Source organism: Haematobia irritans, chromosome 4 (assembly GCF_050003625.1).
Source record: "Haematobia irritans isolate KBUSLIRL chromosome 4, ASM5000362v1, whole genome shotgun sequence".
NCBI lineage: Eukaryota > Metazoa > Arthropoda > Insecta > Diptera > Muscidae > Haematobia > Haematobia irritans.
In genome coordinates, this window is record NC_134400.1 from 77,512,511 (window position 1) to 77,527,856 (window position 15,346).

The following is a 15,346-nucleotide window of genomic DNA, read 5'->3' on the forward strand; positions in this document are numbered from 1 at the left end:
CACTTTTCTGGATTATATGCTAAGTTTACACATCGTTTATATATCACCGTCAACCAGGGGATAATTCTTTCAGCCACTGCTTGTAATTCCATCAGGTCCGGGGGATTTGAATGGTCCAAAGCTATTTAAAGCCCATTTTATTCTAGATTCCGACACAATTTCCTCGATAGGAAATGACCGCTGAGCCTCTGTTACACCACCAGAACATGGTTCAACCGTCTGATTTCCAGGGAAGTGTGTGTCCAAAAGTACCTCCAACGTCTCCACACTGGACGTTGTTCAATTTCCCTCCGATGTTTTAATGAAACCTGGAGCGGTGTTAGTGGATGCTAGTACCTTCCACCACCGTGGTGCAATGGTTAGCATGCCCGCCTTGCATACACAAGGTCGTGGGTTCGATTCCTGCTTCGACCGAACAACAAAAAGTTTTTCAGCGGTGGATTATCCCACCTCAGTAATGCTGGTGACATTTCTGAGGGTCTCAAAACTTCTCTAAGTGGTTTCACTGCAATGTGGATCGCCGTTCAGACTCGGCTATAAAAAGGAGGTCCCTTGTCATTGAGCTTAACATGGAATCGGGCAGCACTCAGTGATAAGAGAGAAGTTCACCAATGTTGTATCACAATGGACTGAATAGTCTAAGTGAGCCTGATACATCGGGCTGCCACCTAACCTAACCTAACCTAACCTAGTACCTTCCGTAGTCTGGAAGCCTCTGACGTATTCTCAATACTGCTACAGTAATCATCCCAAGAGTTTTGTTGAGACCTTCTCAGTTCTCGTTTATATGCTCTCAGATTCATCTTGTAAGTGTCCCAATCCTCCGGAGCTCTTGTGGACTTTGCTTTGTTAAAGAGCTTCCTGCACGATTTCCTAATATTACTTAACTCCGTAGTCCACCATGGCGGCCGATTTTTTCCCCTTGGCTTTCCTCTAGGGCAAGCAGCTTTCAGTGACATGTTGAAGGCCTTAGTAATCCGCTCCACTGCGTGTTCGATATCTTGCACAGTGCTCATATTTGTCTCTGGCATTTCCGGTATCATCAAATTGAACGATTCCCCATACCTATTCCAATCAGCTTTCTTAATATTTGGCGGGAATATGGTCTTTGAAGTACGAACAGCCAATCTGAAACTGATGTAGCGATGATCTGAGAAGCTATGTTCCCTCAAAACTTGCCACTCAGATATCTTATTAACAAGTTCCGGAGAGGTCAACGTGACGTCCAAAACCTCTTATCGGTTCCTGGTGACGAAGGTTGGTGCATCTTCCTTATTGCAAACTACCAGTTTAGTACGCAAAATAAACTCTATTAACGACTCTCCCCTTGCATTAGTATTACTACTTCCCCAAATACTCTGATGTGCATTTGCATCGCATCCCATAATGAGTTTTGTTTTTGTTTTTAGTGACTCCTCAACTAAGGTCTTAACGGCACAGGGTGGCATCTCCCTATAATGTCCCATGTAGACCGAAGATACCCAATATTTGCATTTGGATATCTCTAGACTGGCTACGACAGTGTCTGCATTGCTCAATGAAGGAAGCAGAAACAAGTTTAGTTCGTTTTTAGCAATTATACATGCTCGATTTATATCGTTACCCGTATTATGCAAAAGTTTGAAACCCGAAGTGCTTAATTCACAGATCTTGTTCTTATATATGTATGGTTCTTGAATAAGAACTATATCTATGTCTCCTTGCATCAGGAGAACTTTTAAGGCAGCACAAGCGGCCTTACAATGGTGAAGATTTATCTGGAGGAACCGTAGAACCATCCAAATTTTCAACCACCGTCACATCAACCGCTTCAATTGAGTCATCGAGGGCTTCCTCTTCACAGATCTCGGTAACTCTCGCAACAATCCGCGGTTCAGCTTTGGTGAGGTTTGAGCCTGTAGAAATTTCCCGCATATGATTTTCGCCATAGTCTGCAGGTTTTATGTCTCCTTCGGCTTCGCTAGGAGATTTTATCACTGCTGACTCTACCGGAGGCTGGTCCGTTTCGGAATCCTTTGGCTGATCGCTTTTGTATACCTTCATATGGATATCATGAAAGCCATAACTTACACGTCCTTGGGTCTGTGCTAGATGTGGCAGCGACTCTATGTTTAATATAAACACCGCATGTCGTCTTGGTCCATCCACCTCATCCAAACGACCAACCTTCCAATCGGCGGTTGGAAGATCTGGGTTACATTCTTTTAGTCTCTCTAGTATTGACTCAGGATCAGGAGGGTTTGCCGGTATCCATGCATGTGCTCTAGGTTTAGCCGGTATGTTTTTTTTTTATCGACTAACTCCAAAGCGGCTCCTTCCCAAACTTCACCAATTAGCATCAAAGCAGCTTTAAAGCACTCCATAGACCACTGGTCCGAAAAAGTTATTAAATTATATCGTCCTTGATACCATCCAGCATCTTGCCGTCGAGGACTTGGTCCGGGAAACTTTTTTCGCACCTCTGAGTAGACACCAGACATCGCGTTCTCAATTTCCCCCATTTTTGCCTTGGAATCATACCGTCCAATGCTCCTTTATTAATAATAGCCATCACAAGTCTGTCTTTTGCAACTGAGGCAAACGACCTTTGATCCCGTTTAGAGGATGGCAGCTCATCCGTTGATCGTTCCCTTTTTCCAGCTTCAAGAATTCCTTGAGCCCATTTTAAGGAATCGCTTTGCTTAACCGACAACGTGCTTGGGTCGACTGATCCTAATTTCTTTAGGATAAACAAAGCATTTCTTGGTTCCTTGAATCTCTTTCGAGAGGGATTGCCTCCTTTTGATGTCGTCACCTTAGAAAAGGTTCGACTTGCCAAAGTGTCATCGCCAGTCGACCCGTCTACAGGTCGACTAATTGGGCCTGACTCTTGGTCGCTGCCCAAATTTATAACTTCAGTCGTTACCCGTCCACTGGGCCCTGAAGTTAGCAACCCAGTGGATGACTTTGAATTTCGCTGCATGGTGGTTTATTATTTCCACCACACGTGAAGTACTTATTACGATGAAATACTCCGCTATTAGAAAACACGTCCGTTCAGTTCGACGGTTGAATAAGAATCCACACATACACAGGATCCCTATCTGATCTCGCTATTGCAAGAAAACAATTCTCGCCACAAAAGATACTAACAACACACAAGGAACATTCCATTGTCTCTAGAATCAAAACAACCAACAACAGCATAATGCGCTTTACAGACTATCAGTTATTCCGGACGACAGTGCTCGTGTCGAACATATCTCATATATTGTGCACATTATAAGTTAAGTCCGAAGTCATAATCGATACTGCTGCATGTTTATGGGATCGATAACACATTTACCGATTATTTAGTCATCGCCGACAAGTCGTATAGATCCCACACACTGTAAGATTCTTTACAAACACCGACATTCCGTCCGGAATAACTGATAGTCTGTAAAGCGCATAAATGACGCAATAACAAACACAAACACAAACAATCATACGAGATATACACAAAATGTCCCTAAAAACTCCCTCATATGATGTAATGATTTCATTACTCTCTTCTCAGTTCATTTTCCAGTAGCACGTTTATTGATTAGTTGGAATTCTATCTATAAGTTAAGGTAAAATATATACCAAATTTATGAGGAATCTATAAAAATAATATACACCCGTCAAGTATTATATTAACTACTATTTATTCTACTTTATCTAAAATTTTCAATGTGAGGAAAAACACTCCAACATAAAAAGGGAAATAATCTGTAGGTAGCCATCATACGAATCGGTAATGTCGTTAAGTTAATTTTTACTACCAAAAATTTTTTCCATACAAAATTTTTTCTTAGTAAATTGTCCACATTTCGTAGTAAGATTTTTATATTGCCCATGTATTTTTATAATAGAATCAACGATGCATTACTACTGTGTTGGAAATTTATTTAAGGAAAAATCCTTCCCATTTCGTAGTTAGTGAACTAAAAGACATTTACTGAATTTTTATAAGTTTTCCTTTAGATAAGTTAATTTTCGTTGTGGTTACGAAAAATGAACTATATTACAGTAAATTTGTTGGACTATATGAAAGTTAAAATGGTCCTTAAATTTACAAGACACTTTTTTTCTGTGTAGTTGAGATGGTAACACAAATGTTGGTCTACATACACACAAACAAATAACTGCAAATAAATATTAACAACTTTATTTGTATGTAAAATCTGCTGATGCTCAACAAATTTGTCTATTGAATATGAGACATTTGTTGTTGAAATGTGTTTGTAGATGCTTGACAGAGGAAATAATAGAGATATTCTGAATTTTCAACAAATTGTTTTGTTGCGAAATTAGTTGACTGCTATCGATATGAAAACAGAAACAAAAATACAAAACTGGTTACGCGCACATCGCACAGTGGTCGATTTGCCTAATCTAGCGTAAGAAAATTAACTACTTAAAAACTAATAAAGTTTTCTTCTACATGATAATTTTCCGAGAAAGGTAACCTCATAAGGAACAAAATTCTGCAATTTTTTTTAAAATTTTTATTATTTTTTTTAATATTTTTAATTTTTAAATTATTCAGCGTCTGTGCTCCAGTCTGAATCGGGTTTTTCTGATACTTTAGAAGCATCTAAAAGTAAATATTTCATATCCCTATCCAAAGAAATTTCCTTATTTGAAATACGAGACGGGTTTTTAGAGAAACTAGTTATTAGAGGATCCGATGAAATTAATAATGAGTTCATAAGATCCCCCATTGTATTTATGCGTGAAGTTTTACATGTGTGCTTCAGCCGAAACTTACTCAAATCTTTATTCCTAGCTTCCATGGCCTCTTCCGACATCATACCAATTGGAAGTGGAACACATTCAATTATATCAGCACCGTGAAGCAATATCTTATGAACCGAGCTAGGCATATAGAACCATGGATGTTCATTTACAAATATCTTTGCGGTTTGTAAGGCGTACTCACGAAATCTTTCAACATTTACTGAGTATCCGGTGGACATAGAGCGCAAAAGCACACCTAGTCTTCTAATTAGATTTACATTTACGCCGGTTATTTGCGCAGACAATTCAGGTTGTTCAAAAAACCTTCGAGCTGTGTTACCACTGTTTGTGTTGCCGGAACATTGTATTGGGATGTCCACCAATAATGCCATTTCAACCCTAAATCTTTATCTCTGCTTTTCTGTGGTCGACTACTATCTTGTCAAGCCGCGGATTTGCCACTTTTTGATTGGTAGTCGATACCCTACATGTAACATACACTCGAAACAGCGAATCCATGCATGCAAAGTAGACAGTCCGAATTGAAACAAATCTTCATTCTTCGGCAAGTTCATTACGAGATCAAGGCCATTCATCATTTTCGGCGATGCCTTACAACAAATTCCGCATGTTTGCAAGGACGGTCCCGCAATCGCGCTAAATACTTTGCCATCTATCACTGTAAGCTGCAAATTGTGTTGAACTTGAAAAGAGCTCAGACGCGTGGGCTCAAGTTTTATAATTTGTAATTTAATTTTTTCAATTTCTGCACGAATCAAATCTGCTGACTCTTTTGCAAACATTATTTTGAGAGGCCTGCAATACCGAGTTGATGATGGGCGCGGATTTTTCCAGAGTATACAGCTACGCCATTGTACTTGTAGTGCCACAATACAAACTGCACCCAGAGAAGGAATATGATTACCTCAAACATGTTTTAAGAGCAAAATGTTATTTTTGGGTGGTGATCATGTAAGATGGTTTTCGCAACCATGTTTTTTTTTCATGTATCATGTATCTGATTTCGGCAAGCAGGTTATATTTGACGAGAAAATAACATTTTAGGGACAAACATGTTACATGGTCAACATACAAAAATAACATTTTGCTCTTGAAACATGTTTGAGGTGATCATATTCCTTCTCTGCGTGTGCAAACAAATGTTCATCTACCATATTGTGCTCAGAATTTGTAAAGCTTTGCCGATACGTTGAGTGTCCTGAACTTCCATCGCATCCCCATTTATAAATGATAGTAGGATGTTCATATTTCTCCTCATCAACAGATATTTGACGAAATGTCTCCGGGTGGGCTTCAACAATTCTTGTAACTGTGTGATTCAGTAGTTCTTGCAAAGGAAGTTCAGAACAACAATCTACGGTTCTTTTTGCATCTGGATACACAGATAAAAATAAGTTTGAGAACCAATAACTTTTGTTTGTACTTTTAATAACCATTATTACAAAAAAGTTGTTAGCAATCGTCACCATCAGAAGGCAACAAATAATTTGTGTTCTCAATAACATAATTTGTAAGTAATTTGTTGAGTATCCAACAGTACAAAATATTTGTTGTTGAACGTTACGTTTAATCCTCAACAAATATTTTTGAATTTGAACGAAAAAATTTGATTGTGTTGGAGTTTGTCAATGACCTGTAACAAATTTATTGGTGTATTGATAAAAAATTAAATTGAAATTAAAATTGACAGAATTTTGCTATGAATTGCACCAAAATTGCAAAATTGCCGGAACAATTTTGGAGATATTTTGTTAAGTACACACAGAGAAGGAATATGACCGAAATGTTATTTTTGGACGGGGAACATGTAACATTTTTGTGTCGAAAATCCTATACTCAGTTTTGTAAATGTTTGACAATTTTAAATTTGAGTAGTCCCGGGTCTAGCAAGCATTTTGACAACTTTTTTCCCAGTGCTATATATTCTAGTTAATTAGAATTGTAATAACTCTAATCCCGATATTAATATGGTTTTATTATTTATCTCATACAAAAACACATTTAAGAAACTACCATATTGAAAAATATACAAATAATATATAAAATATATAAATATAGCTTTCGTACATATTCTCAGCGATGTGTGCGTAACCAGTCTTGTATTTTTGTTTTCATATCGATAGCAGTCAACTATTTTCGCAACAAAGCAATTTGTTGAAAATTCAGAATATTTCTATTATTTCCTCTGTGAAGCATCTACAAACACATTTTAACAACAAATGCCTCATGTTCAATAGACAAATTTGTTGAGCATAAGCAGATTCTACATACAAATAAAGTTGTTAATATTTATTTGCAGTTATTTTTTTGTGTGTAGCACCTCTTTTTGGCGCACCGAAAAAAGTGCACTGTTCTATAGGAAGAATGAACTACCTCGCACGAAAATTGAACTAAATTTTACTCCATATTTTGAGATTTCCACAAAGCGTTGTTAAAACCAGGACATTTTGATGCCCTGTTGTACTTTTTAACTGCAGTTCACGAAATTACATCATCTCTTAGAAGAAAAAATTAACTAAAAGTAAAGCAGAAAATCATTGGCGCCAAATCGTGACCATTTTAACCATACAGTAGTTCATTCTTACTATTTTTGGGAATCGTACGAAAATCTTCTTTTGCCTTAGTTCGTATTGAACTTATGTGTACGGTCATTGAACTTTCTACTCACGTTTAGTTCATAAAACTTTTGAGACATACTTAAAAAAGTTAGATTTCATTAAGCTGTGGAAAATTTCGATAATAATAATAAAATTTAACTACAAGCAAATAATTTTTTTCCAATAAAAATAAGTTAAATTTAGCGTTAGTTTAACTATGGAAATTTTTTTCTGTGTGGATAACAGAACATCATATGTTGGGTATATATCATAATTGCGAGCTTTTGCACCGGCTTGCATAAGTTTATACGAGTTTTTGGTAAACCCGCCATCAATATATAGGGCCAATGCTTCCTCTGACGTATACTTTATATGGTGCTGTTCATCGACTTCAAGACTTCTTTTAATTTTTGCAGGCACACCGGAATCATTGCCGAAACAACTTGCGATGCACTCCGTTTTCCAGATTTATATAAGCTCACGCGAGTTGCTGTCATAAGTTCATTGCGTGTATTTCCTTCCACAAGCTTTGAAACTTTGGAGCACTGATATTTTGCATGGCAATCAGCAATATCCTTTTGTTTTCTACCTGCTCCTTTTTTAGCATTTTAGTAGAACATAAAAGAACTAAGTCTTCGTCCAATCAATCTTTGTATTTAAGCTCGAACCGTTTGCAATTTCTATGGCATTCTCGCCACTTTGCAGGTACCCTTTTGGAAAAAAATTGCACTTCTTTAATAAGTAAATTGTACTCCTCCTCAGTGCAGTTATATTTCTCAATTACATTCCGTACCATACTGAAAAAAGGGAGCGTTTGGAGACCGACATTGTGCTTAAAAATTCAAAAGTAGTCAGTGGACGCAACTCGGCGCAGCTAATGTTGGACATTTCACAAAGTAGACGAAACATACTAACATACAAAAATAGTCTCTTTACCGGGAAATACCGGCGAAAAAATTTTACTCTTCACAAGGTCAGGTTAGGCCACAAGAAAGATCTTAAAAAAGTTGTTGCTTTCTACCATAATTTTCCAAAACCACATATACCGCACAGGCCACAAAACACGTTTTTTCTTAAATACATACCTTTAACTTAAAAAACAAACTGATATCAAACCTTAGCAATATAATTTTTCACAATTTTTCAGTTAAAACTTCACATATGTAAAAACGCGCCAAAATGTATTTATAACAGCTGTTTTAGCAAATGTTCTGTTCGAAAGCCCGGAGTTGATCAATTATAACCAATTTATCAATTTAGAAATTATCGATTTACTAAATCAGCAGTTTGTTATCGGCTGGAAATGAAATTTTTGTAAATTTTGATAGTGAAAAATTTTAATTTCCTTACGCTAGATCAGGCAAATCGGCCACTGTGCATCGCTGAGAATATGTACGAATGCTAAAAGAAGTATGCGAAGAACATCGTTAGAACAAAATGAGGATGAGCACATGCACGTGTATGATAGCAAGCAAAGAGCTCACTCATCAATTTGGTAGTTTCTTAAATGTGTTTGTTGTATGATATAATTAACCCTTTCGACCCTAAAGTTGCCTGTGGGCAACTTTTTGTGTTTTGAGACTCACTGTCAGCGTTGTTTTTGTTTTTGTTCATAAAACTGTAACGGTATCGAAAGCTACAAGTGTTTTCTTCAAGTTGAATGAAAAATTAGCTAATTTGGTTGTCAATTAGCAAAAAAAATTCATTAATACGCACGTACCTCAAGAAAAAAATATTTACGAATTTAAAAAGAGGTTTTTATACATGTGACTTTTTTCAAAAATTACAACTAAAATGTTGATAGTTTTTATTAAATCTATTGTAGTACATGCCAAATAAAATATTTCTGGAAGTCAAATTTTAGAATTGCAAAAAACAACAGATGAGAAATTTTTAAAATTGAAAAGTTGCCTGTGGGCAACTTTGGGCAATTGTGGTAGTAAAAGTACATATTTTTGAACATAAGGCCTGGAGAAAAAAGGTTTGAAAAACAATGATTTTGAAAAAATTTTGAACTTCAATTGGGATGTCCCAGTGACGAGAAATGCGGCGATGATGTGGAAAACATATCTGCAGTACAGTGGGGAATTTGGAAGGAATCGTAAAAAGGGAGGAAGCCACTTCTTGGCAACATACTAGTGGATTAGCACGAATATTGACGCTTTATAATACTTTGGTTTTTTACACCGCCAGTTAAATTGACATGGGTTAAAAACAAAAAAAGAACAAAACATTTTCGTGAGTCACGCGTGATTCACGCGAAGCCGTGAATGAAATTTAAACGAAATATCGTGAAAATGCTTGAACGGGATAAAAGAAAAATGTGTGGCGCGTGAGCGTGAGTAAAAATCAAATTGTGTTCGTGATTGTGAGTGAGTAAACTTTCTCCGAAATCACGCTCCCGATAAAAATTTACTTTCACGATCTAACCCACCCTCACGATCCAACTCACGCTCAAGATAAAATTCACGTTAACGATAAAATTCATGTTCACGATAAAATTCACACTCAAGGTAAAACAGACACAAAAAGTCACAATCACGAACAAATTCACTTTCACGATTAAATTCAAGCTCACCGATTTTAATCACCCTTACTTATTTAATCACACTTAAGATTTCAATAGCGTGAGTCACGAGATATTAATTACCAGAATTTTATTGAGCCACGAAAATTGTCGTGTTCCGAAAATATTCGTGACTCACGAGATTTGTCGTGAATTACGAAAATTTTCGTGAATCGTGCGAAAGCGTGAGATATAAACGTTGCTCATGTGTGATCGTGCGCGAGTATGATTTTTCATTTCGTGACCGTGAATTCCTACCCACATGGCGTGCGTGAGTACAAATATTTCTTCGTGAATGTGTTTGAGCGTGATTGAAATTCCACTCACGCGCGCATCTAAGTATATATTTACTGTAAAATAACAAAAAACTTATCAAAAATCCAATAAAACGTAATACGTCTATCATTAAAAAACAAACTATTTTGTAGTTACAATTGCCCAAAGTTGCCCACAGGCAACATTCTCTACCGCCTAAACGAATGGGCGTGGCGACCCGAAATTTTGGCTAGACGCTTCTTAAATGACTTCAACATGATTAAAAGTAAAAAAAAAATTTAGCGATACCTATAAAAATTCGGGGTCGAAAGGGTTAATAAAACCATATTAATATCGGGATTAGAGGTATTACAATTCTAATTAACTAGAATATATAACACTGGGCAAAAAGTTATCAAAATGCTTGCTAGACCCTGGACTACTCAAATTTAATATCGTCATACATTTACAAAACTGAGTATAGGACTTTCGACCCAAACATGTTACATGTTCCCCGTCCAAAAATAACATTTTGGTCATATTCCTTCTCTCTGTGTACTTAACAAAATATCTCCAAAATTGTTCCGGCAATTTTGTAATTTTTGTGCAATTCATAGCATAATTCTGTCAATTTTAATTTCAATTAAATTTTTTTTGTCAATACACCAATAAATGTTACAGGTCATTGAACAAACCACATACAAATTTTTTCGTTCAAATTCAAAAATATTTGTTGAGGATTAAACGTAACGTTCAACAACACATATTTTGTACTGTTGGATGCTCAACAAATTACTTACAAATTATGTTATTGAGAACACAAATTATTTGTTGCCTTCTGATGGTAACGAATGCTAACAACTTTTTAGTAATAATGGTTATTAAAAATACACATTAGTTTGTTGCAGGAAAATTAACAAATTTTGTTGTTGGTTTTCCAACAAAAGTTATTGGTTCTCAAACTTATTTTTATCTGTGTAGTGGTGAAGGATATAATATATTCGGTCCCGCCCGACTTTAGACTTTACTCACTTGTTTTCTATTAGCATAGTGTTTCGTTCCAGTCTAGACATTTTGTAGAATTAGACAAAATTTTTGGTCAAATTTGTTCAATTTTGGATATGAATATGGGAATAAAGATGGTGCCAAAAAATTTGCTGTTAAAAGTGGTGAAAGGTATAATATAGACTGCCCCGCACGACTTTAACTTTCCTCACTATTTTATACCCACCACCATAGAATGGTGATGGGGGTATAAAAAGTTTGTCATCCCATTTGTAATAATACATCGAAATATCGATTTCCGACCATATAAAGACTTTGTTCTTGATCAGGGAGAAATTATAAGATGATATAACCATGTCCGTCTGTCTGTTGCAATCACGCTACAGCTTTCAATAATGGCTCTATCGTGCAAGGTTAAGTTCGAAGATGGACTACATAGGTCCAGGTTTTGATATAGTCCCCATATAAACCGAAATCCCGATTTGGGGTCTTGGGCTTATAGAACCGTAGTTCTTATCCATCTTGCCTGAAATCTAGAGGTATTTTAGGACCATATAGAGGTGTGCCGAAAATGTTGTATATCGGTCCATGTTTTGGTATAGACTTCATATTGACCAATCTTCAAATTGTACTTCTTTGACTTCTGGAAAACGTCGTTTTTATCCGATTTGCCTGAAATTGAAAATCTATAGACATTTTAGGACCATAAACATGTGTGCCAAAATGTTGTGTATGGTCCATGTTTTGATATAGCCCCCAATAGACCGATCTCCCAGTTTTACATCTTGGTCTTCTGGAAACCGTCGTTTTTATCCAATTTTCCTAAAATTGGAAATCTAGAAGTTTTTTAGGACCATAAATTGGTGTGCCGAATATATTCTGTATCGGTACAGGTTTTCAGAACCACAATTATATTTGTGGTGCGCTGAATATGGTGTGTATCGGTCCATGTTTTTGGTATAGCCACCACATAGACCGATCTCCCGATTTAACTCCTTGGGCTTCTAGAAACGGTAGTGTTTATTCGATTTGCCTGAAATTGTAAATAAACTGGTGTTTTAGACCCAAAAAACCTGTATCGGAATTAGTTTTTATCGGTCCACTTGGTAAGGCCTCCATATAGACCCATTTCACTTCTTGAGGGTACAGAAGGCGCACAGATCATGAACATTGCATGAAACTGAAAGTAAAATTTCCAGATTTTACTTCTCGTAACCATTTGAATAATGGAGATAAAAATCTACAGATTTTATATGTCAAATCAAGGCGTTATTTCTTACGAGGTGTTTATAATTCCCTTAAAACTCAAACAAAAATGGTTCTTATAAATCTAGAAACTGTTCTAGCCTTCATAGGTAGAAATTTTAAATTTATCTTCTTCAAGCTTACTGGATGAACTGATCTGCTGGGGATCTTCGGCCCCGCCCTACTTTTGACTTTCCCTACTTGTTTGCTATTGGCTTTGTGTTGAAGAGTGAGTAGGAGTTGATTGTAGTGTTATATGGGATGTTTTTAGTATTCAAGAATTGCGAATAAGTGACTATACCTGAACGCGGGCCTCACTTAGGGTGGTACGGGATGCTAGCTTTTCACGAGTGCTTACACATGGGTAGTGAGATTTTTCAAACTCTTTTTCGAGTTCCTCTAGTTGTTCGTGGTTGAAAGTTGTTCTGTTGCGTCTAAACTTTGGTTGATCGCTGTCATCGGTATCGGAGTCTTCACCTTCAATATCTGCAAATAAATAAGTACAGTAAAAAACATAATAATTCTATGGACTTAACCTTTCTTTCATTTGCTTATGCACGGATAAAATATGTTTTTATATGCTCGGATGTTAAAAAAACATGTTTGCAACCGAAATTTTTGGCATAATATATTTTTGTATAAACACATTGTATTCAAAAAGTACTATATTATGTATGGGTCACATATGATATATGTTACTACATATTTTATTTTTTGCAAAAATATATTGGAAATAGTAATATCGGGATCTGAACACATACATAGTTTTTAAAACTTAAACATATTATGGAAGTAAAATAATTTAGAAATCATTTGCTAAGCAATATATTTGTAGACTATAGACAAAAACAAAAAATCTTTACAAAATGTTTAACTACTGGTTGTAGATTATGTTTTTTCAATATTTATAATCAAATAATATATTGGAATTATCTGGACTATTACGTTTTAACACGTACAAAAACAAACAACCGAAGATTGGGAAACCCGATAGGGGTACCTTTATATTTGAGTTATATCTGAATATGAGATGGTCAGGACAAAATGCGGCAACTGTTTTAGTTATCACTGAATCTTAAAATATGAATTACGGCCATTTTCATGTAGCTCCGTTTGGCTTTAACTTCCAGTTAACGGAAAGTAACTGGAAGTTACTTCTCTCCGGTTAACCTTAACTGAAAAAATTTTGGCAGTTAAGTTCCTAACTGACATATGGAATATATAGACAAGATGACAGCTATGTCCATAATACGATTTAAAAGTTCGTTCGTTAACGGAACACGAACGGAGCTTCATGAAAATTGGGGTTGGGGTGTCAAAATAACCGGTTTGTTTGAAAAGTCGGGTTTTGGTTTAAGGCTGAAAACTGACGGTTGAAAAACTGACGTGAAACGTGCACTGAAAAAAAAACATGCCCGGTTCCAATGATTTTGTCTTTACTTTAAAAATATTGGTATTGATTCCGAGCCAAAGAAGCGGATAATACAAGTTAGGACACTTTTAAGACACAATTCTCTTTTAAATTTGGGTTTTGTGTACTTGCTTCTAGGAAGCAAATTTTAATTTTTCGCTTTTTCAGCTTTTTTTCTTCATATGCTATCCATTAAAAACGAGTTAGCGTGAACTTTATTGTCCAAATTAAGACTCGACTTCCTTTAGAAATTATGGTATGTTTCAAGTGAACAACTTCTTTAAAATAAAGTTTTGAAAAACATGTCCTATATTTGAACGATTTTGTGCTTTGTAGTCAAGATGCAAAAGACAACAAATTTAAAGACAATTTCATTAAATTTAAATAATTTTTCTGAATTATTAAAGTCAAGTTGACCTTAGTCCAAACATTTTTTCTTTCATGTTATTATACCCATTTTTAAGTCAAATCACTTAATTATAAGGATAATACGACTTCATTGAAAAATTTATCGACTTTTGGACAAAGAAAATAACTTTATATTAGAGAAATGCGTCTTCTATGCTAAGCAAAATTTGCATTCGTATTTTAAAGACATGAAATCTTTGACCTCACGCCAATATTTTTTTCAGTGTATAATATGGAGTGGTATTTCCGTAATAAACTAGCAACCAATATAAATAATGTAAATAACATGAAATTTAAATACATATGTTAACAAAATTGGACAAATTTGAATTTGTCCTTAGTTTTTGAAATTAAATTTCTTTTTGTTTTACTTTCTATTTTATTAAATGTACATCAACATTTTTTGTATCCATGAATTGAATAGAAAAGTACTAATTTTGTATGTCCAGTTTGGTAACTTTTCCCCATTGTGAATTTTGTATCTGACTAAATAGTTATCGAATTAAACTTATTGTGAATTATTTATAAATCAAAAATTAGCAACATAGGCTTAGTGGATAGAACCTTATATGCATTTTCCCACTCTATTTTTACCTTCATTAAGGTGAGCATCAAATCGTTGTTCTCTTCTCAATAAAACTGTATCACTTCTTACATTCACTCTGTACATCACTTCTTACATTCACTCTGTACATCACTTCTTACATTCACTCTGACTTCTTTATATTTTCGTCTTTGTGTTCCTCTCTAAATTAATTCAACTTATTATTCCTCATTCCTGAGAGGAATAATCTGATGAACTAACTTGTCATACAGTCCACTAATACTCATAGGGAGTTCCATGTATTGACGTCTAGCACACTGCGCTCTCGATCTCATCACCCACCTGCTAATGCCGATTTGTCGTTAACTTGTGCAAAAATAAAAGCTTTAATTGGTGAATTACATTTTACAATTGATTCATTTGTATTGGGAATCAGGATATTAAACAAAAAACAAAATGTAAACAAATGTAGGCACTGCAATTGATGTTGCAAAATAAGCATTAGGACTTCAACCAACATGTATAGTACCGTGGTAGCAAAGAATTGAATC

The 15,346-nt window shown here is 35.5% G+C and overlaps 1 protein-coding gene across 2 annotated transcripts in view; it reads right to left on the reverse strand.

Annotated features, from left to right (window-relative positions):
• LOC142234549 (segmentation protein paired-like) overlaps positions 1–15,346 on the reverse strand; it is a 373,789-nt gene that overhangs the window by 24,968 nt on the left and 333,475 nt on the right. For both annotated transcript variants that reach the window (XM_075305709.1, XM_075305710.1), the window contains exon 5: positions 12,734–12,918. In XM_075305709.1, coding sequence (XP_075161824.1) covers positions 12,734–12,918 — 185 coding nt within the window. The remainder of the gene's footprint in view (positions 1–12,733; positions 12,919–15,346) is intronic.